The sequence below is a fragment of the Brassica oleracea genome, chromosome C5, assembly GCF_000695525.1.
Source record: "Brassica oleracea var. oleracea cultivar TO1000 chromosome C5, BOL, whole genome shotgun sequence".
Lineage (NCBI taxonomy): Eukaryota > Viridiplantae > Streptophyta > Magnoliopsida > Brassicales > Brassicaceae > Brassica > Brassica oleracea.
Genome location: NC_027752.1, coordinates 3,488,136 through 3,514,723, shown reverse-complemented (window position 1 = coordinate 3,514,723; position 26,588 = coordinate 3,488,136). Strand labels below are relative to the sequence as shown.

Here is a 26,588-nt window from a genome sequence, read left to right as displayed (position 1 = left end):
AAGGATTAGACCATGGTACTTTAACATTTAAGGTCATGTTAGTTTACGATCGTCCTTAAAGGGGATGACAAATATTGGTTTGGACCTTTACTGGACTGCGTAATTGACCGAGGGCCAAAGAGCGCTTGTCGAGATTGATAGGCCAAGTTTGTCGGGGTTATCAATGCTAATATGGCCGATAGTAGTAGAAAACCATTCTCCGCTCTAGGTTTCAGTTATAAGACGAATATTTCGTATAATGTGACATATAGTCTTATGAAAATCGAGTCTTTTTTGTCTGAGGAAGACGAAGCCCAAGAGATTTGCTACATAACCAGTGTGGAGTCAGCGGCGGGATGACTGCCTTCTCGGATGTGACCGAGGGAAAAGAAAAGTAGAAACCAGCGAGCCGCAGGGTTCTTCATAAAGCTAGTTATGTTAACTTTAGAAAGTTTCTTCGTAATACTTGGTCTGATTGTACGGAAGATTTTTCGCGTAAGTAACGGGGACCGGTTTTACGAAGGTTGTAAATCGGTGATATGTACACGTATGTCAAAGTAGCGTTGTTTCTGCGGGTTTCAAGAGAAACGTTTTTGCTGTGATTTCGATCTTAGGTGAAAGTTGCTTGGAGTTACTCATGGAGTGTTACCGAAGTTTATTTCAATACGATCTAGCCGCATAACGTTTTTCATAGTTTTTTTGAGAGGATTCTCATGACACATTTGTTTCTGGAACGAATTGGTCAACCAGAGGTGGATCTAGCTAACCATCAGGAGGAAAGTGCTCCTTTTAATGTGCACGATGCTACATCTTTTCTCGAGTTTTCTTCATCGCAAATGTTTTCGATGCTTTTCCGTGACTCCCTTGTTACAACGGAAACTGAAAGAAATGCTTTGGTGATTGAAGATTTCTCTTAGAAATTCGTAAATGAAACTGGCTTTCTAAATCCGGAAAGGGCTTCAATACTTTGGCTAATCGTCGAGTTTCAGTTTGATATTGGTACAAGTTTTCTGTATGAATGACTGCGACAAGAAATGATGTATAGTCTTTGAGATTATGTTCATGACCGTCTGGATATGTTGTTAGCGCTTAGACGAATTTTAGATTGTCGTTTGCCTATTTGAGACGATTTGCTTTGACGAAATCATTTTCTTGACGATTTGCAAAAGTTTTTGTAGTTTGGGAGTATACGAGTATAGTATACGTACCTACTCCCCCTTTTTTTTTACGAAAGAAAATGGTTGAACCGATACTTTGAAGGGTTGTGTACGTTTCTTCTTCTGAGGTTTGGAATGATCGATAATCCAGGACAATTTAAAGACGACGCTTGGACTGTGATTTGGTTGTTTCCACGTTGACGACTTGGAATATGTCGGTTCCGAGAAAATTGCTAGTAACGAATCGGTTTTAAGACGACGTTCATGTCTCTAGTTTTTTTTTCTCTTTAGGAAGCGAGCTTGATATGCCTGGCGATCGTTTCTCAATTTTTGGAGAATTTAGATCGGTTTACAAGATCTGGCTGAACAGTTATGGAACGATATATCGAGACAGGAAAAATCGCCTAAGACTTAGTTCGCTAGACTATCCACCTAGGTTTTACGTTCCCTAAAGTTCTATGGCAGTCTCAAAGGTGTTTTTATTTCTTAGTAATTTCCTACAAAATTCCAAGTCTGATTTCAAAAATTTCAAGTCGGAAATACCTTGGTTCTCTCGAAGATGCAGTTTTGTCTCTTCTCAGTTTTGCTTGCTCATTTCCCCTTCCTCATCTCGTGTATGTTCACCATTTTCGATATTGGTGTTTATCCTTTGAAACTTGACATTTATCTTGATTGTTATCTTCTCCTTAGATACGACGTCAATTTTTATAAAAAGGTTCAAAGTAATCGTATAGTTGAGGCGGCTAAGGTGCTAAGTTAACCGTTGCCGTTTTATACGATTAATCTGAATCCATGCGAGAAAACAAGTCTTTGCGGGTTTTTTTTTTATCGTAAAGTTTCAATGGTAACTCCAATCGAGACGGAACAAGAGACGCTTCGATCGAGATTTGAAGGAGAACACAAAGATGGAGGTAAGGGCGAGTATCAAAAGAGAACGCAAAGGAAGACCTTTCTGAGGCCTGACAGGTTGCTATGTAGCGAGTGGAGGTCTGACAGGTCTCTACGTAGCGAGTAGAAGTAAACCAAGAAGAGTCCTTCTTGTTTTCGTAGTAAAATCTCAACGGAAAATCCGATTGAGACGAAACGAACAACTTTTCGATGAGGATTCAAAAGAGAACGCAAAGGGGGACCTTTCTGAGGCCTGACAGGTCACTATGTAGCGAGTGGAGGTCTGACAGGTCGCTACGTAGCGAGTAGAAGCAAACCAAGAAGAGTCCTACTTGTTTTCGTCGTAAAATCTCAACGAAAACTCCGATTGAGACGAAATGAAAAGCTTTTCGATGAGGATTCAAAATAGAACGCAAAGGAGGACCTTTCTGAGGCCTGACAGGTCGCTATGTAGCGGGTGGAGAGTTGGCTTGAGCTTGGTCGCTACGTAGCGACCGAGCCGTGTGCGTGCTCGGTCGCTACGTAGCCAACGAGCTGTGTGTGCTCGGTCGCTACGTAACGACCTAGCCGTTTACTTTCTCGGTAGCGACCGAGCTATGTTATCGATTTGTTGCGCTTCCTTTTTCAGCGATTAACCTAGGGGTTTTCTGCGGTTTTTGGGAGGACCAGTTTTACCCTCCTGAAATGTTTTCGGAAAACGTGTTTTGGTAAAATCCTTACGCATTGAGATTTTTTTTGTTCGGTAATGAGCCAAACTTACGGGGTTTGATAAGATTTAACGTTTCCCTTTATGTTTTGAAAGAGAAATCGCGAGCTCGTTTCATTGCACTTTCTGTGGCGAAAAGTCGCAGCATGGTTTTTGATTTTCTCAAGAACTGTGGCGTTTGCGTAGGCGTTAGCCATAGGCGTTAGCCATAGGCGCAGTGGCGGCTGGGATTGTCTTACCAGCGTTATTGTGAACTGCGATTTTGTCTTTCGTATTTCCAGACATTGTTTTGATCAAGCGTTTTGTGGCTGAGAGTTAGATTGATCCGTACTCCCCTCCTTCTAGCGCCAAACTGTGGGAACCGAGATTCGCACTGTCGATTTCTGTTTAAATTAGGAAAGTAAGAGAACCCTAGTTTCCTAGAGGTCCCGAATATCTGCTAATACCACACGTCAAACAAATTTGTAAAATGATTCAGTTGAGATTGTGTTTATTGCAACGGATCCGACTACTTCTTAATGTGTTGTTATTCACCATAAACCTTTTGGACTACTTGCATATGTTTTCGAAATAAAATGTGGCTCGCTTTTCTCATCGACAATTTATTTAAATGATGTTGTCAAAAAGAAACTCATCTCCTGCCATTAATCTTCTTTTGCCAACCATCTCTCTTTTGGCTCTCTCACCTACCCAGAGAGAAAATTCCATTAAAGTCCAGCTAACAAAGCCAACGTATTAAAAAGATCCTAACCTCTGATTCTTGGATCGGACGGTTCGCATTGGCTCAAATGACGTCAACGAGAAGGATGAGTACCAATCAGGAGGCTCCACATCAATTCACCAGCTGCACATCATCCACGTGTTTATTATTCCCTTTCTCCTTTTTGCGTTACATTTAATAATGATTTCACTCATCAATCAAACAAAACCTTTATTATTTGATTTTTGGTTCTTCTCTCTCTCTCTCCCTCGATTAGATCTCTGAATACGAAGATCATAAAAGTTTTCTGAAGACGACTTTGTCATGTTTTTGTTCGATTGGTTCTATGGAATCCTGGCCACGCTAGGCTTGTGGCAGAAAGAGGCGAAGATCTTGTTTCTAGGTCTCGACAATGCCGGAAAAACAACTCTGCTTCACATGCTCAAAGACGAGGTAATTTTTTTGCTTAGCTCCTTCTTCTTATTTGATTAGATATGATGTTTTTCGAACATCTGATTGTTTATTAGGACATGTATAAAAGCTGGGCGGAACCAAACATGCTTAATTCTCGGTTCGCTGTTTTGTCTGTTACAGAGATTAGTTCAGCACCAGCCAACACAGCATCCCACATCTGAGGAACTGAGCATTGGCAAAATCAAGTTCAAGGCCTTTGACTTGGGTGGCCATCAGATTGCCCGTAGGGTCTGGAAAGACTACTATGCCAAGGTTTTAATCATCTCTCTCTCTCTCAGCTGCATCACTACATAATCAATATCACTAGAGACATGCTTTTTGTTATTAAATCTCTTTGTTGATGGTTCTTGTATATAGTTTTGGTACATGTCAGAACATTGAAAGCAGAGAAATGTATAGTTTAGATTAAAGCTCTCTTGGTTATGTCTTTGCTGATACAAACTCTTTTCTTTTTGTGTGTATGTGTAAAGGTTGATGCTGTTGTGTACCTAGTTGATGCTTACGACAAGGAGAGGTTTGTGGAGTCAAAAAGAGAGCTTGACGCTCTTCTATCTGATGAAGCATTATCTAGTGTCCCTTTTCTTATCCTTGGGAACAAGATTGATATTCCTTATGCAGCCTCTGAAGATGAGCTCAGGTATCATTTGGGTCTCACCAATTTCACTACCGGTAAAAGCAACGTGAGTCTTGGAGAATCTGGTGTTCGTCCCCTTGAGGTCTTCATGTGCAGCATCGTCCGCAAAATGGGATATGGTGAGGGCTTCAAGTGGCTGTCTTACTACATCAAGTAGGAAACCAAACAAGCATTGGTGATTGCTTCACGGTTTTACGAATCAGACATCACAAATTTTTTCCTCTTTGAAAAGACATAAACTGTTTCTCTCTTGTAGTTTCCCCTTAAAGTTCTAATACTATATGTTAAGTCTGATGGCTTACAACTCTAAAACAAAAATGTGATTCTGATTGTGAAGTAGTAATCATTATGATTTCGAAGAATACTTCTTAGGATGATACATTGCAAACACTGCTTTGGCCTGTAGATTTTTTCAGAGATCTCTTCTTCATCACTGCTCTTACCTTCTCTACATCTTCCCATCTCCCTTCCTCTGCATACAGATTAGATAACAACACATAATTCCCTGAATTCTCAGGCTCAATCCTCACCAACTCCATGGCTGCAACCTCTGCTAGCTTTACATCTCCGTGGCTGCGACAAGCACTGAGAAGCGAACCCCACATCGACGCATTGGCCTTTACAGGCATACTTTTGAGAAACTCAAAGGCCTCTTTGATCCGTCCGCTCCTACTCATTAAATCAACCATTACACCGTAGTGCTCGGTGCTCGGCTCAAGCATGAATCTCTCCATCATCAAACGGAACAACTCCTCTCCTTTCTCAACCTGACCAGTGTATGAGCAACATGCTAATACCCCCAAGAACGTCGCTTCGTTTGGAGCTACTTCACCTTCCTCGATCATAGAATCATACAAGTCTATCCCGAACTCTCCATTCCCGTTCACCGCTGATCCAGATATCATTGTGTTCCACGAAACCACGTTTCTCCGCTGCATTTTCTTGAATATAGCCGTCGCAGCCTCCACGTCACCACTTTTGCAGTAGAAATCTACCAAAGCGTTTCCCACGGTGATAAAATCTTTAACCAAACCCTTGGCTTCTGCAGTAGAATGAATCCATTTTCCAGTATCCAAAACTCCGAGAGATGCAGAGATGGGCAAGACCGTCACCACAGTGGCCTCGTCTGGATCGAAGCCTTGATCAACCATTTCACAGAAAAGCTCCAAAGCCTCACGGCCCCTGCCACATTTAGACAAGCTCGATATCATCGAGTTCCACGACACTACGCTCCTCTCACCCATCTTCCTGAACAGTCCAAGACCTCTCTCAACGTCCCCGGAGTCGCAGAACCCTCGAATCATCAAGTTCCAAACGACAATGTTTCTCTCAGGCATTTCGTCGAACACCTTCTGAGCATCACCCATCCTCCCACTCGAAGCATAAAGCTCAACGACCCCAATCCGAATCGAACCGAGCCGGTGCAGCCCGGTCCTAACAACCTCACCGTGAACGCATTCCCCGAAGCGTGAATCAGAAATCGACGAGCACGATTTGAGGAGAGGCGCGTAGGTGTACTCGTCGGCCCAGATTCCGCGGGATTTCATGGAGGAGAAGAAAGAGAGGGACTTTAGAGGAGGGCCGACGAGGGAGTAGCATTTGATGATGGAGTTGAAGACGAGGACGTTGGGGTTTTGGATGTGGGAGAAGACGCGCGAGGCGTAGTCGGAGTAGCGGAGGGATCCGCAGATGGAGATGAAGTGTGCGAGGAGGAGATTGGAGCCGTGGAGGTAGTGGCGGAGGAGATGGGCGTGGATCTCGGGTAATCGGGTTCGAGTGCTGTGGCCGTGGAGGAGACGCAGCAGCTTCCTCTCGATTTCCATTAAGCCTCTCTCTCTCTCTCTCTGCTCATCAGCTACCGTTAGCTCTGTTTTGAAAGAAGCAAGCTGAGTCTTAGCGCCAATTTCTCGGTTCGTTACGGTTTAAGTATAATTTCTACATTTGATTTTCCAACTCGAACAAAAAATATTTAGAAGAAAATGACAACATATTACTCAATTTGTTTAATGTTTTTTTTTGTTACAAAAATAGTATCATTTAGAAATTCAAATACAACTTTCGGTTTAATATTATTTAAAAATGCCTTGATTTTATAAAATAATTTCATTTATCTAATATATTATTAGCTGAATACATGTAATTAATAAGAATTTAAATGAATCAATCATTTTCTTAGTCTGTGTGAAAAATATCAAAAATAACATTTTTTATGAGACAGAAAGAATATATAGTAGCTTCGTGATAATACATATTTTTTTCAATATATTCACAGCATTAACAAATAAATTAAATGCTCATTTAATTTTTGAATGAGTTGGTATCAGGTTCAATAAAATATGATATATGAGAAAGAGAAATATAGTATTTTTTGACAAATAAAAATAGATCATACAAGAAATTTTAAAAATAAAATTTCACCGAAATTGAATAGCAGAAAGTGAAATATCTGTAAATGTAATAGTTAACAACTAATATGATTTGTACTCCCTCCGTTTTCTAATATAAATATTTTGTTTGAATGCATAAGGATTAAAAAATTTAAAGATAATATTATTAACTAATATAAATTAAACATAAGTTAACCAATCATAATTGATTGGCTAACCAATTTTCGGTAAAACTAAAATATTTTTAAAATATCAATTATATTTTGAAACATCAAAAAATTTCCAAAATACAGGTAGTGAGTGGCAGTCTGAGACTTGAGTCAATGGATGGGATGTAAAACTGCTCCAAGTAAAAAATAATGAAACAAATTTTGTTTGAAAAAATGTGAATTTTTAAATATTTTCACCTTCTCTTTCGCGAGTTTCTAACTGACTCTTCGGTCTCTTTGCTCGATTCTACATTTTAGTATTATTGTTTTTCTGCATCTCGCCAAAATGTTGGTTTTTGATCAGACTTCACATCAGTTACTAAAAATTATCGGAAATTCGCGCTGTTAAATTAGTATATATGGCTTCTTAATTTGTACTTAGTAGAATTTGTCTTGTGATGAACAAGTTATGATTTTTTTGTCAGCCAATGCTGAAGGACTAAAGCTAATAAGATGAGCCCGTCGGGGAGGACGAAACATTCACTTGTTCCTCTTGCAACCCTCATTGGTAGGGAGCTGAGGAGCGAGAAGGTAGACAAGCCTTTAGTCTTGTATGGCCAAGCTGCTCTCGCCAAGAAAGGTGAAGACTTCTTTTTGATCAAGTGATATCCTTTTCTTTTGGTACTATAAGGGCGTTCTTAAACTCAAAGCTTGTACCTTCTTTTTTTTTTGGTTTTGAATTTTGATGCAGATATTTGATGGACACAATGGTAATTCAGCTGCTGTATGTACTAAGGAACATCTTCTGGACAATGTGTTGAGTGCTATCCCTCGAGGCGCCACTAGGGATGAGTGGCTTCAAGCTCTTCCTAGGGCTCTTGTTGCTGGCTTTGTCAAAACCGACATTGAGTTTCAGCACAAAGGTCCAGTTAATTGCTTGAAGTCCCTTACTTTTATACTCGTTTTAGAGAATCCTCTTAACTTTTAACATCTGTTGTGGTTTACAGGGGAGACTTCTGGAACAACGGTGACATTTGTTATAATTGATGGGTGGATTATCACTGTGGGTTCTGTTGGCGACTCACGCTGCATATTAGACACCCAAGGTGGTGTGGTCTCTCTACTCACTGTCGATCACAGGCTCGAAGAGAATGTTGAAGACAGAGAACGCATAACTGCCAGTGGAGGCGAGGTTGGAAGGCTCAATGTTTTTGGTGGCAACGCGGTATGCTCATGATTGTCCACTAAACTTCAGTTATAGGTTCATTGTGTTTTGGCTTGTGGTGGGGCTGTAATGGTTCTGATGACGCAATAGGTCGGCCCACTTCGTTGCTGGCCTGGTGGTTTGTGTCTTTCGAGGTCTATTGGTGATACTGATGTGGGAGAATATATTGTCCCAATACCGCATGTTAAGCAAGTGAAAATTTTACTTTCGGGGAACAGAGAAGTATACTGTCTTCTGATATGGCTGCCAAAGCTTGTCGTGGTTTATCTGCCGAGCTTGCTGCTAAACTTGTTGTTAAGGTTTGGTCATCAACCCCCATTGACTTAATTTTGTACAGTGTATATCCTCTGATCTAGAGATTCCTATTAAACTCAGAATCATATGTTTTTTTTTTTTTTGCAGGAAGCATTGGGAACAAAAGGGTTGAAGGATGATACTACTTGTGTAGTTGTTGACATAGTTCCAGCTGATCATCTTACCTTGGCTCCAACGCCTAGTAAGAAGCAGAACACATTGACCGCATTTCTTTCTAGGACAAAACATTCGGATACCAACAACAAGAACGGGAACAAGCTTTCTTCTGTTGGGGTTGTAGAAGAATTGTTTGAAGAAGGTTCTGCTGTGCTTGCAGATAGGTAAACCTTTTATAGCCAAGAAAGGATATTAGTAAATAGTAACTGAGAGTTTCAGGTACTGATAATCAAATCAGTCTGTCTTTATTGGTGGTTTGAATTGCAGATTGGGAAAGGATCTTCTCTCGAATACTGACACTGGACTATTAAAATGTGCTGTATGCCAAATAGATCAATCTCCAGCTGAAGGTCTATCAAGCAACGAGGGTCCTATCGTCTCTTCAGCATCTAAGCGATGGGAAGGTCCCTTCTTATGCACAATATGCAAGAAAAAGAAAGACGCCATGGAAGGAAAAAGACCAAGCAAAGTTTCAGTGACCACTTGAAACCACTTTTGTTTCTCGTTTTCTTTAGTTTTCTCCTTTGTAAAGAAACCATTGTTCCAAAAAGGCAAGGATTGCAATAGAAGGAAAATTGCAGGATACAAAGAAATCGAAAAGTCAACATCGTCAAAATTAAATAAAGTTCTTTTGTACTTCTTTACACGTATTACTAAAACGTATTAAATTTTAGTTATAAATATACTTACCTATGTTAAGTGTTCACGTTTATTAAGAATTTATTATAATTTTTTTTTTTATTTTATTATACATTTTTTAATAATTTTTAAATTTAATAAATTCAAATATTTTCATTTAATGTTTCTTAAAAGTATAAAAAAATATCTTAAACATATAGAATATCTATCTAATAGAAAAGCCACACACGTTATTTTCCCGGATCTTTAAGGGTAGGTATTTTAGGAATGCCTCACCTCTTGAACCGATTCGATCATATTCTCCGTCATACGGCTGGAGAAGTATTGTCTCTGCTAGATCTCTGGTAAACAAAGGACTAATCAAAAGGGTGGGAACAAGATCTTCTTTATCAGTATGGAACGATCCTTGGCTCTCAACCACTCATCCGAGACCAAAAATCAACCATGTGTTTTTTGAGTGTCCTCCAGCTATTCAGGTGTGGGCTATGTCCAAGATTCCAACAAATCCAGCTATTTTCCCGACAGACTCTTTATTTACAAATACGGATCATCTATTCTAGAGAGTTGCTCCATCGATGGAGGATCATTAATTTGCTTGGATACTTTGGTACATTTGGAAAGGAAGAAATAATAAAGTTTTTAGTAATCTGGATATAGATCCTAGGGATACTCTTAATTTGGCTGAGATGGAATCAATCATATGGGCTGAGGCACAGTTGATGAAGGATCAGAAGATGGGAACAGAGACTCAGGATACGCTTCCTCAGTCAATCACAGGCAGATGGTGTTTTACAGATGGATCATGGAAAGAGGAGGATATGTTATCTGGACGGGGCTTGTTCAGTACCTTACCTGGATTTGAGGGCCTAATGGGAGCTAGGAACGTAAGAGCGTCTCTCTCTCCTTTACATGCAGAGTTCGAGGCGTTACTATGGGCAATGGAATGTATGAGGAACTTAAGACAATTCCAAGTTACGTTTGCAACGGATTGTTCTCAATTGGTGAAGATGGTTTCGGAACCAGAAGAATGGCCGGCTTTTGCAAGTTATTTGGAAGATATCAGGAATCTGAAAGAGAGTTTTACACGTTCAGAAATTATACACGTACCAAGGACGCAAAATACAAAGGCGGATAAACTAGCACGCAGTGCCAGAACACAGCCGTCTTTCGTCGTCCACATGGATCAATATCCCCCGGGGTGGTTTACAGAGTCTATATTAGTCTGTAATGTTGTTGACAAAAAAAAAAATCTATCTTTGTGCAACAAGTAAAAAATCTAAAACATCTTAGTTTCGGAGTATTATTTTATTTTAGTTATAAATGTATTATTTTTTATAATTTATTTTTATAACTTTTTTTTCATCAATTTATAACTTTTATTTTTATTTAATACAAATACCGTGAAACTGTAAAAACAAGAAATATTCCTCTAAAAATAATTTTGTAAGAGATATGTTTAGAGGTCATGATGTTAAAGAAAAACCTCTTCTCAGAATCACACAAAACTGAATATGCGGGGAGAATACAAAAACCCTAATTCGATCTACATAACACCAGAATTACTGGAAGAAATTTTCCTTGTTCTGCCCTTGAAATCAATACTCAGATTCAAAACCGTGTCAAAACAATGGAGATCAATTCTGGAATCGGAGATGTTCGTGCGAAGAAGGAGGCGTATGAATGTTCAAAAAGAGCCGAAACTCCTCGCTGCTTACAAGTGTCGCTGCGGAGACCAGCCGAGTCTCCTCCCGGAGTCGCGGTTTGAAGGGGACGAGGAGATTGTCTGTCTTCACTGCGGCGACGCACGACCCTCGATGTCTTGCGACGGTTTGGTCTGCATCCCCGAGCCAGAAAGCATCATCGTTTTGAACCCTTCCACCGGTCAACTCCGGCGATTCCCTCCCGGCCCAGATCCATTGTCCTCCCGATTTAGAAACGGTAATCACGATTGATGATTTTGGATTCGACGAAATTTTAACATAAAAATTGGAAACTTTTATTTCAGGGTCGGAGGAGTTCTTTCAGGGAAATTGGGTCATGGGTTTTGGTACAGACATTGTTACAGGAAGCTATAAAGTGGTGAAGATGTGCGTTGAACCTATTGAAGAAGAATGCGATCTTCTTAGTGTCGAAAGTGGTGAATGGAGGAAACTAAGGCTACCTCCTTATGTGCATCATGTTGGAAGAAAATCCGTGTGTGTTAATGGATCTATCTATTGGATGTTCTCGGGGCGGCGTTTACAAATTGGTATTGGTTACAAAATACTAGCCTTGGATCTTCACAAACTAGAGTTCCATAATGTCTCTGTTCCGTCGGCTACGTGGGTCACCCGGAGCACCGAGATAGTGAATCTTGGGGAACGTCTAGCCATTGCCAAATCCACAATTCTGCCTGAATGGACACTGGAGATTTGGACCATGAATGCGAATGAGGAAATATGGAGCAAAACTTTCTCCATAAATTTAGGTGATCTAGATTCTAATCTACCATCGACAAGGTATGGTATGGACTTCACGCCTGTGACGGTTTCTAAGCAGGGTAATGTTGTCTTCTGTAATAATTTCAGAAATTTGTTCAAATATTATTCGGAGGCGAAAGAGATTCATTGTCTCTCGTTGGATACTTTAGTTATATCTCCCTACATCGAGAACTTGGTTCCACTTTGGGGACATCAAGAATATCAGACCAGGACATGTCGATGCAGATTGTTTTCTAAGGAGCAGGAGCAATGCTTCAAGATATCCAAGCTTTTGAAATGGGTTAGCTTTGGGGTCCTGTTATCTACTTCTCTAGTCATATTTTATTATATTTTGATCGGTCTTCAGGGATTAGCAACAACGACACACATGTGGTGGAAGGATGAACATACTTTTATGTTGTTCATGTTGAGTTCTGTTTTTGTTTGAATAATAATCGAATTGGTCTTCCTTGTCCATTTCCCCTTTAAAATATTTACATTGCGGATATTGTTCTATTTTAAATAAATTAATAAATATATTAGCTCTAAAATTTGTTCTCTTGAGCTTAATTATATTGGTTTTGAATATTTATTCGTGATCCTTTCATTCATCTTCTTATCTTTATCTATAATAATTTTTTTTTAGTTTTGATATTTTTTCTGAAATGTGAATTTATATTCAATTTTTCTAATCCTGATTTTTTAATTCCTTCAAATTTTTTTTGTCTGAAAATTTGTTTGTTTTTTGTTTACTTGCCAAGAATAAAATTTTGTATAAAATTTAAATGGAAATTTGATCAGTGGACTGACATTTTATTGCGATCATTGAATATATATGTACAGTAAATTATAATTATATGTATGTATAATTTTTAGATCATTTGTATGTGTATATAATTTGACAAATAACTATTAGTTTATTCTGTGGGCCGGGCCCACCAAGAGGAGGAGATGTTTATATACACAGACTCATCTCGTTCAAAACAAACAGAGCGCTCTCTCTGGCGCCATTAGCAGAGGATCTTCTACAGCTCCTTCTCCGCTCTTCTGCTTCCCATGGTAAATCTCTTCTTCTTCTTCTTCCTATACATTAATTCTAATTCGATTGCGATAATCTCGGAATCTTCTCGATTGATTCTATACTTGTCTCAGTCAGAACAATGAAATGCCTTTGACCTAATCTCTGCTTCTTCTTCTTCGATTCCATACGTGTGTCATAGTCTGAACAGTGAGATTCGATTGTTCTAATCGCTGATTCTGATTCTATGTCGTGTCTCAGTCTCCGATTCTTCTTCCTATAGGTTGATTATATCTATACTTGTGTCTTCGTATGAAAACTCGCTTGTTATAATCTATGATTCTTCTTCCGATGCGATTGATTCTATGTGTCTTAGTCTGAAAAGTGAGATTCGATTGTTCTAATCGCTGATTCCGGATTTATGCTTGTGTCTCAATCTCCGCTTCTTCTTCCTATAGGTTGATTATATCTCTACTTGTGTCTTAGTATGAACAGTGAAACTCGTTTGTTATAATCCATGATTCTTCTTCAGGCGATTGATTCTATGTGTCATAGTCTGAACAGTGAGATTCGTTTGTTCGAATCGCTGATTCTGATTCTGTACTCGTGCCTCAATCTCCGATTCTATTAGATCATATACATTGTATGCTGGTTTGATACGGTTTATACCGGTTAAGAGCTTTGTATATATAGATGAAATGTCAGTTACCAGTTACAATGAATAATGAATAAAGATCATTTCATCTATATATACAAAGCTCTTAACCGGTATAAACCGTATCAAACCAACATACAATGTATATGATCTAATTAGATTCTTCTTCCGATATGTTGATTATTATTATATCTATACTTGTGTGTATGAACAGTGAAACTCGTTTGTTATAATCTATGATTCTTCTTCCGATGCGATTGATTCTATACTCTGTTTCTCAGTCCGAACAATGGAATGCGTGTGTCCTGATCTATGCTTATGTTTTTCAGGACATGGTTAATCTTTCTGTGAGAAAGCTAGCCAACAGAATTGGAATTTCTGAGGGCTATGCTACTGTCCTCCTCCTCTTAAATGACTGGTTTGATTTATTCCATGTCTTGCAGTTTGATTTTATGTGTTTACATTTACATTTTTCAATTTGCCACAGGGATGAAGCCGCTATTGTTGAAGAGTGGAACCAAGCTGACAATGATCTTGCGACCAGATCAGGGATTGTAGTTTCTGCACAGTATTTGACAAGTGAAGGGTTTTGTGAATCTTGCGAGACTCACACCAGCTGCAAAACCTACGGGTGCTCTCATTTACTCTGTAGAATCTGTGTCAAAGGTAGTATCTTCATCCTCTTATAGCATCATTTCTTCACTGCTTTGTTTACTTTCTGCATTCGTTTATAGCATCATTGTGTTTTGTTTACGTACGGGCTATCCATTATGTAGATTACGTGGAACAAAACATCAGGTCCGGCACGCTGAATGTTAAATGCCTTATCTCTTGATGCAACAAAAACATGTCATGTTCTCGATTCCTTGATGACGTTTCTCTGGACTGCAAAAATTACTTCAACGCTGCTCTGGCTGAGAATTACAGTCTCTCTAAATCCAAAAATGCAGTTCAGAACCCGATTGCTTCTCTAAAAGGTTGTACCATAACTTAACGTCTTTGTATTTCACTTTTTTTGAGATGTTGCTAATATGTATCTGTATATATATTTTCTTATCGCAGGGCTTGTTGCGTATCTCCGAACTAACAAGTGGAACTTTGTTTCAAGTTTGTTATTATATATATGACTCTTGCTTAGTTCCGTTTACATTCACTATTTGAGAAGTTGCTAATATATGTATATTCTTATTATAGGTGCTGCTACATTTCTCCAAAGTAACATGTGGACACTACTTTCAAGCTTGGTATTTGCGATATTAGTTTGTCAACAGTTCTGCGGTGGAATCACGTTTACGTGTGTGGGAGTGTACTCTGCCATGTGTCCAGTGGCTAGATATGTTTGCTGGGGACATATGATGAAGGTAATTGATTATCTTTGTCCGATGTTATGAACTTCTTATAATCTACTTATAAAAAAAAAACTTATTATAATCTTTGTTGTTGTAAAATTCAGCTGATCTTCGCATTCTTCTTCTACAAACTTGTGACGACAAACTCTGTCTTTACGGCTGCTGGTAATTTCTTAACTTTTTATTAGATTCATGTTTTGTTTTGTTCAATTATTACTGTTATGATTTTTTTCTCTCCTCTTGATGACATTTGTTGAATTTTATTTCAGCATTTTCTTCCGCCGCCACACTTGTGCTCATCTTTGCGGCTATAGTTGGATTGGTACGTCGTTGTTTCCAGATTGTTATGAGGATTTTCAGGTAAACTGTCATGTCTTTGCACTTCTATTAGATTGGTATTTTTCTAGACAAAGAACCATGCATTTCTTTGATCTGATGTAAAAGCTAGATATTGCTTTTTTTACGATGATCGTCTCGATTGTCGGTATATTCCATTACTAAATGACAAAACACCTAAACGTGGTTTATAGTTTTTTCCAAACCAACCAATTCTGTCCATTGGACTTATATTTATCAGGCGAAACAATATGGAATAATATCTATCGTTGTAAAGTACCTAAACGGAGGTGTTTTCCAACAAAGTAGTTTTAAAGTATAAACTAGAAATAAATTAAAATGATATAAGCTTTGTTTTTTGAACAACCAAAATGGTATAAACTAAAAACCTAAAAAATACAGAACACAAATTATAGTTTGAGAGTACAAAAGTTAGGTGATATTTGTTGGAAATAAAAAAGTTTTTTTTTTTGAAGAAAAAATAAAAAACTTTGAAATCTATGTTTTATTCGAAAAAACTAGAAAGCTGGTAGATAATTGCATTTTGCAAAATGACATAAACAAAAAACCCCACAAAATTACATTTTTCAGATAAACAAATTCAAAAACATTTTGTTTTCTTGACCAAAACTTTCCAAACCTCTTGTGTTCCAAGAAAGGAAAGAATATAATAATATATGTTAAATTTTTAGTAAAATGGGGCCTTTGGTCCAGAAAGGACACTTGCTAAAAGACGTCAAGGCATTGCTAATATTATATTAGTATGATTCATTTTAAGCAAACACACAAAACATATGTATTTCAAAAACAGAGCCATCAATTATACTATCCTCTGCTTTTCAACATTGAGGTAAAGATGATGATGTTACCAAATCATGTGTGGCTAATCTCCTCTCATTCACAACTCCGGCAGATATATCTCTTCGGCGTATGTCTCTTCTATTTTCCGTGTCGCCGGGAACTCTGATTTCGTGTGGGAGAAGTTTATACCCTCTGTTTACGGCCGCCTTATCTCTAGCTCGACTCATCTGAGTTTCTCCTCCAAAAAGGAGCTCTATCGTTGTCTCTGTGAATCAATTCTCATCGATAATGGCAGAAAGGTTCTTTCATCATCCCACAGTACAATAATATTAGTTTTTTGGTTTTTCTCTCTCTTTATATGAAAGCTTTTAGCTTAGGCATGTTTCAATATCAGATATTCAAGATAGAGAAGCTTACTAGGAAGATAACGTATGTTCTGTCGGCAAGAGATCGTTCCATAACTTGGGGCGATCAACGACATTACTGGTCTTGGAGCCATCGATCAGATTCAAAGTCAACTTTAAAAAATTTTAAACTATATTATAAGTAAGTTGTATTATTGCTGGTGTAAAAACGTGTAATTTTATTTAAATTTATTTTCTTGAAATTCATAATAGTTTTTCGGAAGGGATCCGACTTATAATGGACAGGTTAGAAATCACCGGAAAAATCCAAACCGGAGTTTTATCGCCGAACACGAGTTACGGAGCTTATCTGATTATGAAAGTGAAGAGCATATGGACTAGACTTAGTACCGGCTGATACTTAGATAAAAGTGGGAAATGGTGAGAAGAAAACGAAAACGAGTTTTCTCAGTTGCTTAGATAACAAGAAACAACAAATGGAGAGGATGGCCAAGAAAGACGAGATCATCGGAACTCATCGGAAGGAGCTGAAGATGCGAGAAGACGGGTGGATGGAGATAGAGCTCGGAAAGTTCGAGACAGGACAAGGTGAAGAGGAGGAGGAGGTTGTGATGAGTCTAACCGAAGTGAAAGGCTATCAGTTGAAGGGTGGAATTATTATTGATGGGGTTGAAGTCAGGCCTAAACCTCAAAAGTGAGGGACACTAGCTTCTAAACTAAAGATGAGTGCCAAATATTGGGTTAATTAAGCTAATAATTGTGTTTAGTTTTGGGTGGAAAATTGTAAGATGAGAAAATTAATGTGTTTGTTAGTCGTTATCACTGAATAATCTTTCATTATTATTTAATTTAGAGTTTTAGAACGAGTTTAACTGTCATCCGACAGAAATAAATTAAGAATAAAAACTCACGAGATTTTCAAATTAATCATTTGGTTCGCAGTCACATGATAAATTATGGTAACATAATAAAAGATTATTTTCGTTGACATGTTTGGTTCGCATGGCAAATTATTGTAAAAATAGGAAGCCGACAACGTATGCATGTGTCAGTGTCGGCGTTGCCGTTCATGATGTGAACAAATGTTGTCGTTATTTAGAATTCTAATACCAAGAATCATCTTAACGATAACATGTGTGTTTACAAAAAAAAATTGTAATGTTTCACAAATAATATATAGGGTATGTTACAAAACTTGCAATAAATTTTGTCATGTGATTGCTAACCAAATGATTAATTTAACAATCTTGTGGGGTTTTCTTTCTTTATTTATTTTTGTCGGATGAAAAGTCGTCTAAAAATTATAAATTCAATACTAATAATGAAAGATCCTTCAGTGATAACGCGACTGGCCAACACATTAATTTTCTCATCGTACAAGTTTCCACCCGAAACTAATCACAATTATCAACTTAACCCAGTATTTAGCAACTCATCTTTAACTTAGCAGCTCACCTTTAGAGGTTTAGGCCTGACTTCAATCCCATCAATTACAATCCCACCCTTCAACTGATACCCTTTCACTTCGGTTAGACTCATCACAACCTCCTCGTTACGTTCCCGTCCTGTCTCGAACTCTCCCAGCTCTATCTCCATCCATCCGTCTTCTCGCATCTCAGGCTCTCTCCGATAATATCCGAAAATCTCGTCCTTCTTGGCCATTTGTTGTTTCTTGTTATCCAAGCAACTTAGATAACTCTTCTTTGTTTTCTTCTCACCATTTCCCACTTTTATCCAAGTCTCTGCCGGAACCAGGTCTAGTCCATATGCTCGTTCCGTCACTTTCATAACCAGATAAGCTCCGTAGCTCGTGCTCGGCGATAAAACCCCGGTTTGGATTTTTCCGATGATTTCTAACCAGTCCGTCATTATAAGTCGGGCCCCTTCCGAAAATCTAATACGATTTTTTAAAAAGAAATAAATTTAAATAAAATAACACGCTTTTACACCAGCCATACAACTTATTTTTTTTTTGTAACTTACCATACAACTTATTAATATTAAAATTTAAAAGATGACCTTGAATCTGATCGATGGCTCCAACACCAGTAATGTCGTTGATCGCTCCAAGTTATGGAAATATCTCTTGCCGACAAAACATATGATATCTTCCCAGTAAGCTTCTCGATCTTGAATATCTAAGATCAAAACATAACTAGGTTAACAAAAGCTCTTTTTATATATAGAAAGACCCAATAACGTAATTATTAACCTTTCTGCCATTATCGAAGAGTATTGATTCACAGAGACATCGGTAGAGCTCCTTTTTGGAGGAGAAACTCTTATGAGTTGATGTTGAGATGAGGCGGCTGTATTCTGAGGGAAGAAACTTCTCCCAGACGAAATCAGAGTCTCCCGCGACCCGGAAAACAGAGGAGACAGACGCCGAGGAGAATGTGTCGGCCGGAGTTGTGAAGGAGAGTATATTCGCCAAGCATGCTTCTGGTAACATCATTATCCTTTCTTCAATCTTCCACGTTGAAATCTATAATATAACGAAGCAGTTTCCTCTTTCCTGAGGCGACATCAGCATTTTGGTGGGTTCAAAACCGGGTTATTGAGATATAAACACCAACATTTATACCACTAAACTAAAGGATACTTTGTATATTGATGGCCGAATCTAATATATATTTATGAAGGTCGGAAACTTTTGTTTCTTCGGTTTTCTCTGTGGGTCGGGCCTACAAGTGTATTATGAGTTTCATTTTTAAATGAAGTTCATCACGTTATATGAAAAAAACAACAAATATAGTTTTCCATATTGTAAATTATCTTCGTTTAACATGAGTTAAGGTTCTTTTCATCATTGTCTTATACAAGTCTGAGTTACAGAGTTGCGCTGTGTGTCTGTTCGTAATCTATTTTTTCACCGGTGAACTCTTCATCTCTCCATCTTAAATCGCTTGATCTTAAATGTTTCTGATTTGTAACCTTTCTGTAAATCCTATGTATATGATTCTCATCTTTGATGAACCCAATCTGCATCTCCACAAAACTCATTGATTCGTCTTAGTTTTAACGATCTTCTAGAAAATGTCTATCTGCCTCTCCAGGTCCTCAAACCGGCGTTCCCGGCATCCGTCACTCAACCTTCGAGTCACTCCGTGTTGGTCGTAGTAGTCAGAGCATAGCCTCTAACCTCCTCGCTTATGGGATTCCCTGGACTTTAAGAAAGACAGTGAGTTTATGGGAATCACGGTTCTCTTCCTTGATGAAAAGGTAAGTTAATCATCGATTTATCACACATATTTAATATAATTATTTTTAATTGATTTCTTGATTTTTTGTTAAATAATATTATTTGCAGATTCCGTGATTCATGGGTTTATTCCCGCCAGACGTGCTAATCATTACATGTCATCTCTGAAAGCCGATTCCATTGTGAAAGTCGATCGTTTTGAGGTCGCTAGGTGCTCAAACATGTACAAGATAATTGATCATTCATTCCTTATTCGTTTCATCTCACCAACTATTATTTATGAAGTCATCACGGGGGCTCCTAAGATCAATCTCCAATCATAATTAGACTGTTTGACAATTTCCAAGTGATTGCAAACACAAACATAGAACTCCCGAGTATATTATCATATTGCATCTAGGTTTATAATATGTTTCTTTATCATAACTGATATTTAAACTCGCAGATGTGGTTGGGCAAATCAAATCTGTCCAAGGCTCAAACCTTAGCAAAGAAACAACTCGAGTCGTTATCCGTCTCTTCATTGATCCGTAAGAAACAATCAACACATAATTCCATTTATATTATTATCTATATTGTGCTAACATCAATAATCAAAAATATTTTCCACCCAAATTATGTGGTCGTCTATTTATATCCCTTACTTATCAAACTAATTTTACACAAACCTTTATTTTACATCTTAAAAGAAACCACAACAACCCAAACAATCAAAACACCAAAAACTAGAATTCCAAAAAAGACGAATCATTAATGATCACCTCTCTTTTTTGTCTAATCTTAGAAATAAACTTTCAAACAAATATACCAAACCAATCACCTCAACTAAAACTCAACGACACATACATCGAGTCAGCTAAACAAATACAAACTGCACGTCCAGCTATTTAACAATTTACAAACTTACTTTCGCAACGACACATACATCGAGTCAGCTAAACAAATACAAACTGCACGTCCAGCTATTTAACAATTTACAAACTTACTTTCGCAACGACACATACATCGAGTCAGCTAAACAAATACAAACTAGACGGTCAGCTATTTAACAATTTACAAACTTACTTTCGCAACGAAGAAGACGAAGACGACAACCAAGATCAGTGAAATTACCTAAACAAAAAAAAGCAGAGTAAGTTATGAACTCTGATACAACTAACAATGATTTTTGTTTACATATTACATATTACCCATCAAATAAAAGATAAACACAGCCACAACAAGAGATACAAGAGACAATCCCGACAGACACAAAAACAGCAACAACATCTCCACCTGCTCACTCTTCTTGTCTTATAAAAATAGCTTACATGTCCAATGTCAACATGCCAATGCTATTGTCTTCTTATGAAAAATACATAAATTCGTTTAAAACTCATTAAAGCCCAAATACTCAGATATGTCACTCATTTTATAGTTATTTCTACAAGTCTTCATGTATTTGTTTTAAAGCTCCGGTAAAAGCAACAAGTTTAAAAATAAAATAAAAATATATAACAAACATAATAAGGATAATAAAAATTATTACTTAATACACACAACTTACAAAACTAAACTGAAAAAAAAATATTCAGAAACAAAAGATACTCTCAACAACTTTAATATAATTTATGTACTCTCAACAGTACAAAAAACAAATTAAAAAGACAAACAAACAATAAGTCTCAGTGACACATCAAACCACAACACGAACTATATCAATCACATTACTAACACAGTTTAGTCCTTCATAAGTGGAGAACGATGCATACACAGTTTATCATCACAAATATAACCTTATAACAATAAAAAAACTTGAAAAACAACTCAAAACGTAAAATTCACAACTACAATAATTCTAGCAAATATTAAGATAAAACAAGAACTCTTTCTACAACCCTAAGATTACTCGGAGGCAATACCCCTAGTATAGAGAATAGTATTATTGATGGCTTTGTTTATTTCTGAAGTTTTTCTACATGTGTTTTGTTTTCAAGCCGCAAGCGGTGGCCGATTAATCATACATATAATAATATTAGCATATGCTTTTGTCGTCTTTTAGCAAGTGTCCATTTTGGACCAAAGCCCCCAATTTTTTAAAGAAAAAACATATATTATATTCTTTCTTTCTTGGAACACGAGGATTGGCGATTTTTGGTCAAGAAAACAAATGTTTTCTTTTGACAAAAAGAAAATGAATTTGTTTATCTAAAAAATGCAATTATCTACCAGCTTTCTAGTTTCTTAAAAATAAAACATATATGAATTTGGTTTATGTCATTTTGCAAAATACCAGCTTTCCAGTTTATATATATCATATGGATTCATCAATATCATATATGTTGAAGATTTTTGATCGTAATATATAACATAAATAACAATTTAAACAATGTTAAAAATACATTGGATTTTTTATATTGGAAATATAGTCTGTGTTTTGTATTTTGGGGTTTTAGTGTATATTATTTTATTTGTTTTAGCTTTTATACTTTATATGCAAACTGAAATCTTTTATTTTTGCATAAGATATAGAATTCACAAAAATGTATCGTGGTTCTTTGTCTAAAATGTTACCACAGTTTGCGTAAAAATCCTCACAGCAATGCGGAAAGGACGACATATTAATCCAAACATTCCAAAAACGATGAGTTAATTATGGCAACATCAAACGATACTGCAATAAACTTTAACAAATAACGTAAAAACATAACAATAGTGATTAAACAAAACATAACAATAATGAAAACTTATAAAGTACTAGTAGTCGTAAAGAAAAAAATTGCATGCACAAGTTTGTAGATGAAGAGTGATCTGAAATTTAAACAATAAAGTTTAGAACATCATCACATAACCTAATTACATCATGCTATCGGTCATTACACACATATCATTATATTCTCTTACACATGTAAATGTACTTCTATCAAAAAATAATTGACCAACATAGAAAAATCAAATTTGAAATCACTTTTTACTTCCGAAATATAGCAATCCTATATTAACAACATCACAAAAGTGAATGTAAACAAAATTAAGTCAATATAACAAATAACAGGATTATAACATATATATATAGATAAAAATAAAAAAAACGGCGATGACTTTGGCGAAGGCGATTTCTAGGGTTCCAAGATGACTTTTTCACGGTGGCGAGTTACGGATCGACGAAGGATCCAAGAGGGTGGAGAGAGGGCTCTATGCTACAGGGAAGATGAGGAGGAGTCGCGGGTTAGTGAGGGATTCTGTGGTTTTAATCGGTCGCGGGAAATCTGGTTAGGTGATTTGAGGGGTTGCGATAATCTCTTAGAAGGATTGGAGTTGGTAACCTTCAATTTACTAAGAGGAGAGGCTACAAGGGATGAGGAGGATAGGGAAACTTTTGGTAGTAGATCGGGATTTGGATTGATGGTCATTATCCGCAGATGTTTGCGGTTCCTAGGTTGGAAGAGAGGAGATAGGGGTGGATCGGGTAGGAAGGGTCATTTGCTGCTGATCACGTATTCGTGGATGACAAGGGCTCTTCAAACTTTCACGATATTATTCTCAAAGGACACAAGCAGAAGAGAGCAGGTTTGGTGGTCCAACAGGTTCTTACGTGTTTTTTTCTTAATATTGAGTTATGGCTGGTGTAAGTGTCATGTTCTCATTGCTGCTTTTGGAACCGTAGTGTTCTATTTTGCTTGGACACGAGATAGCGTTAGAATCAGGTTTTACTATTTATATGCACTGTTTTCTTGGCATGATACTTATTGGTACGAAGATATAAGAAAAGTGTCTCAAGCTCGAGGATGGCATCTTGCGTCTTTAAGTTCGGTGATAATGGTTTCATTAGACAAGAATATGGGGAGGAGCCAGTTCGGCCAAGTGACAATGGTTACTGTAATGGGTGTGGGGTCTGCTTTGAATGATATGGGGTTAATGCGATGGTCTCAGGGTGCTAATGAGGAGGATTTTTTTCTTATATCATGATTGGGTTAAAAGGCTTATGTGTCTTAGTGGTTCCGTACATTTTGTTTTAACATTTTTAATCCTTTACTGATGCAGTTTTACTTGGATGTTTTGGACTTTATGGGAGCCAAGACCGAAAAAATGGTGTCACATGGTATTTTGGTACTTGGATGCGGCTCAGGATCGAGTCGTACGTTCACGCCGCAAAGTGTCAATCTCTTCGACTGGTCTCTTTAAACCAGTTGCAGACAAGAGGCTTGGAGTTGGTGAAGGTCTTGAGCTTCTTTTTCATGGCGACACAGACATGTAATATTTCTATGGTTGGGAACACATATGGTTTGTTGATGGTGCTAAGGAGGAATGAGAAGTCATGGTGCGTCAGCTGGTTAGTGAGGATTTCTGGTAGGATAAATATTGGGTTCTTTCCTATGATGTTTGGTTTTTGGTGTCATGGATTAAAGATGGTTTGGAAAATTGAGATTTGTATTAATAATACACATATTATAAATAGAAAAATAATGAAGTTACTGGCTTATTTTCTTTGGTCTTGTTTCACGGCTCCTAGTAAAAACAGGATGCCAGTTGTTGGGATCGACGAGGACCCGGTGATAAATAGGAATGGCCTTTGGATACTATGTCAGCAAAGAGCTGCACTTTTATCATTATGTGCATGTACTATTAGATTATTATTGTTTTGTATTATGGCTTTTACTGGCTTGAAGTTATATGGTGAGGTGGAATTGGCAACAATGTCTATACTTGGTGTAGGGCAAAGACTTATTATTTTCTTTTGGAAGGCGTATGCTATTACGGGTATTTTGAAAGTTTGGTGGCTTATTGTTCTTTAGTGGTTGGGATTTCAGGGTATCATTAAACCCAAATTAGCTAGCTCTTGGGAGTTTATGTATATTTTTAAATGAGAGTTCTTAGTTGGAATTGTAGAGGTATGAGAAGTAAGTGGACCATAAGTTATCTAAGGGAGATATGGCATAAACATAAACCGGATTTCTTATTTTTATCTGAAACAAAGCAAGATTCAAAGTTTGTTCAAGACTTCCAAGCACATATTGGATTTGATGATTTGGTTACTGTAGATCCAGTGGGCAGGAGTGGTGGTTTAGCGCTTTTTTACAACAATGAGTCTCAGACCCAAATCTTATATTCTTGTAATATAATGATTGATGTGGAAGCCGTGGCTCATGGGAAGAAGGTTTATCTTACGTTTGTGTATGGTGATCCTGTTCCAAAGTTAAGGGAACAAGTATGGGAACGTTTGACTAGATATGGGCTTTCGCGATCGAAACCCTGGTTCATCATTGGTGATTTAAATGAGATAACTGAAAATCATGAAAAGGATGGAGGGTCTTTGCGGAGTGCGGATTCATTTATTTCTTTTAATAATATGATAAGGAATACTGGTTTATTGGAATTTCTGGCTCGGGGAAATAAAATGTCATGGCAAGGGAGAAGAGGAAAAGGAAAAGGGGCAGTGACGATAAGATGTTGCCTAGATCGAGCTTTAGCAAATGAGGAGTGGCATACTCTGTTTCCATGTTCTTATACAGAATATTTAGGGATGGTGGCATCCGATCATCGCTCAGTGGTGGTTTATCTAGAAGATAAAGTCACCAGGAGAAAATGGCAATTTCGTTTTGATAAAAGATGGATTGGACAAGAAGGTCTTTTGGAGTCAATTACAATAGGCTGGTCAGATTATAGTGAAAGAAGTGAAATTGGGATAGTGGAAAAAATTAGCAATTGTCGACACGAAATTGCTAAATGGCGGAAAAATAATCCCCCTTATGGAAAGAAAAAAATTAATGAGTTACAGAAAGCTCTTGAGGAGGTACAAACAGATAATTCTAGGTCTCAGGAATAAATTTTAGAGGTTTCGAGGAAGTTGCAAGATGCATACAAAGATGAAGAGGAGTATTGGCACCAGAAACGTAGGAATACGTGATACTCCTCTGGGGACCTCAATACAAAATTCTACCATGCTTTGACTAAGCAACGACGGGTCCGTAATAGGATTGTGGGTTTACATGATGCTCTGGGGAATTGGATTACGGAGGATACAGGTGTGGAAAAAGTGGCAGTAGAAGAGCTTTTTACAACCACTTCTCCAACAGAGTTTGATGACTTCCTCACAGAAGTAACACCGGGTATTACTCCTCAGATGAATCAACGACTGTTGAGAGTAGCAACGGAGAACGAGGTTAAAGAAACCTTGTTTATGATGCACTCAGAGAAGGCACCAGGACCGGACGGCATGACAGCTCTTTTCTTTCAACACTCCTGGCATATTATTAAAAAGGATTTAGTGGACATGGTGAATAATTTTTTGTTTACTGTAATACTGGATCCGCGGTTAAATATTACTTATATTTGTATGATCCCAAAGACGAAGAGGCCTACAAGGATGACAGAACTGAGGCCAATTAGCCTGTGTAATGTTGGGTATAAAATTATCTCAAAGGTTATGTGTCAGCGGTTGAAGATATGCTTACCTTCCCTCATATCAGAAACCCAGTCGGCATTTGTGCCAGGAAAGGTTAATTTCTGATAATATTCTTATAGCTCAGGAAATGTTTCATGGATTAAGGACTAATAAGGCATGCCAAGGAAAATATATGGCAATTAAAACGGATATGAGTAAAGCGTATGATGGAGTGGAATGAGATTTTATCAAGGCTCTATTACAGAAGATGGGTTTTGATCTTCATTGGATTACATTAATGATGGAGTGTATATCATCGGTTCAATATCGAGTCCTACGGAATGGTCAACCACAGGGTCTTATCGTCCCACACAGGGGCTTACGACAAGGGGATCCTTTATCACCTTATTTATTTATTCTATGTACTAAGGCTTTAATTGCAAATATTAAAAAGGTGGAAAGAGGGAAACACTTAACGGGAATGAAGGTAGCTAGAGCATGTCCATCGATATCTCATTTGCTTTTTGCGGATGATAGTCTTTTCTTCTGTAAAGTTCAAAAAGAAGAATGTCAAACCATCCTTAGGATCTTAAAGGAATATGAGGTTGTATCAGGTCAGCTTATAAACTT

General features: G+C 37.6%; 6 protein-coding genes, 1 long non-coding RNA gene and 1 pseudogene across 11 annotated transcripts; 6 read left to right on the top strand and 2 right to left on the bottom strand.

Annotated features, from left to right (window-relative positions):
• Nucleotides 1-3,623: 3,623 nt before the first annotated feature.
• LOC106296047 (GTP-binding protein SAR1B-like) lies at nucleotides 3,624-4,909 on the top strand. The gene is made up of 3 exons (XM_013732093.1): nucleotides 3,624-3,883; nucleotides 4,025-4,156; nucleotides 4,375-4,909. The coding sequence occupies exons 1-3, from the start codon at nucleotides 3,755-3,757 to the stop codon at nucleotides 4,693-4,695; spliced, it is 582 nt and encodes a 193-aa protein (XP_013587547.1). The 5' UTR covers nucleotides 3,624-3,754; the 3' UTR covers nucleotides 4,696-4,909.
• On the bottom strand, nucleotides 4,863-6,378 carry LOC106296046 (pentatricopeptide repeat-containing protein At1g09190). Its single transcript, XM_013732092.1, has one exon. It carries the CDS (start codon nucleotides 6,359-6,361, stop codon nucleotides 4,907-4,909), a length of 1,455 nt encoding a protein of 484 aa, XP_013587546.1. The 5' UTR covers nucleotides 6,362-6,378; the 3' UTR covers nucleotides 4,863-4,906.
• Nucleotides 6,379-7,587: 1,209 nt separating this feature from the next.
• LOC106294217 lies at nucleotides 7,588-9,257 on the top strand (annotated as a pseudogene).
• A 1,646-nt stretch (nucleotides 9,258-10,903) lies between these two features.
• LOC106343998 (F-box/LRR-repeat protein At2g43260-like) lies at nucleotides 10,904-12,409 on the top strand. Of its 2 annotated transcripts, XM_013783370.1 has the most exons (3): nucleotides 10,904-11,347; nucleotides 11,415-11,948; nucleotides 12,039-12,408. In XM_013783370.1, the coding sequence occupies exons 1-3, from the start codon at nucleotides 10,921-10,923 to the stop codon at nucleotides 12,314-12,316; spliced, it is 1,239 nt and encodes a 412-aa protein (XP_013638824.1). In that variant the 5' UTR covers nucleotides 10,904-10,920; the 3' UTR covers nucleotides 12,317-12,408. The 2 variants fall into 2 exon arrangements, with proteins under 2 accessions (XP_013638824.1, XP_013638823.1); XM_013783369.1 differs by having other exon boundaries at nucleotides 11,415-12,409.
• A 261-nt stretch (nucleotides 12,410-12,670) lies between these two features.
• LOC106343943 lies at nucleotides 12,671-17,232 on the top strand. 3 transcript variants are annotated; one of them, XM_013783305.1, is made up of 11 exons: nucleotides 12,671-12,927; nucleotides 13,871-13,959; nucleotides 14,029-14,207; nucleotides 14,318-14,518; nucleotides 14,604-14,648; nucleotides 14,736-14,902; nucleotides 14,995-15,055; nucleotides 15,160-15,250; nucleotides 16,140-16,326; nucleotides 16,422-16,573; nucleotides 16,678-17,232. In XM_013783305.1, the coding sequence occupies exons 4-11, from the start codon at nucleotides 14,389-14,391 to the stop codon at nucleotides 16,787-16,789; spliced, it is 945 nt and encodes a 314-aa protein (XP_013638759.1). In that variant the 5' UTR covers nucleotides 12,671-12,927; nucleotides 13,871-13,959; nucleotides 14,029-14,207; nucleotides 14,318-14,388; the 3' UTR covers nucleotides 16,790-17,232. The 3 variants fall into 3 exon arrangements, with proteins under 3 accessions (XP_013638759.1, XP_013638757.1, XP_013638758.1); XM_013783303.1 differs by having other exon boundaries at nucleotides 16,656-17,232; XM_013783304.1 differs by lacking the exon at nucleotides 12,671-12,927 and adding an exon at nucleotides 13,668-13,683 and having other exon boundaries at nucleotides 16,656-17,232.
• A 425-nt stretch (nucleotides 17,233-17,657) lies between these two features.
• Nucleotides 17,658-18,993, bottom strand: LOC106343603 (F-box protein PP2-B15-like). The gene is made up of 3 exons (XM_013782863.1): nucleotides 18,605-18,993; nucleotides 18,412-18,530; nucleotides 17,658-18,286 (listed from the first exon to the last, which is right to left on the bottom strand). Exons 1-3 carry the CDS (start codon nucleotides 18,845-18,847, stop codon nucleotides 17,836-17,838), a joined length of 813 nt encoding a protein of 270 aa, XP_013638317.1. The 5' UTR covers nucleotides 18,848-18,993; the 3' UTR covers nucleotides 17,658-17,835.
• On the top strand, nucleotides 18,417-19,623 carry LOC106343605. Its single transcript, XR_001269984.1, has 3 exons — nucleotides 18,417-18,507; nucleotides 18,624-18,837; nucleotides 19,449-19,623. It is a non-coding gene; the product is annotated as an uncharacterized LOC106343605 (long non-coding RNA).
• Nucleotides 19,624-22,052: 2,429 nt separating this feature from the next.
• On the top strand, nucleotides 22,053-24,056 carry LOC106343604. 2 transcript variants are annotated; one of them, XM_013782865.1, is made up of 2 exons: nucleotides 22,053-23,143; nucleotides 23,618-24,056. In XM_013782865.1, the coding sequence occupies exons 1-2, from the start codon at nucleotides 22,706-22,708 to the stop codon at nucleotides 23,756-23,758; spliced, it is 579 nt and encodes a 192-aa protein (XP_013638319.1). In that variant the 5' UTR covers nucleotides 22,053-22,705; the 3' UTR covers nucleotides 23,759-24,056. The 2 variants fall into 2 exon arrangements, with proteins under 2 accessions (XP_013638319.1, XP_013638318.1); XM_013782864.1 differs by having other exon boundaries at nucleotides 22,053-23,160.
• The last annotated feature ends 2,532 nt before the right edge of the window (nucleotides 24,057-26,588 follow it).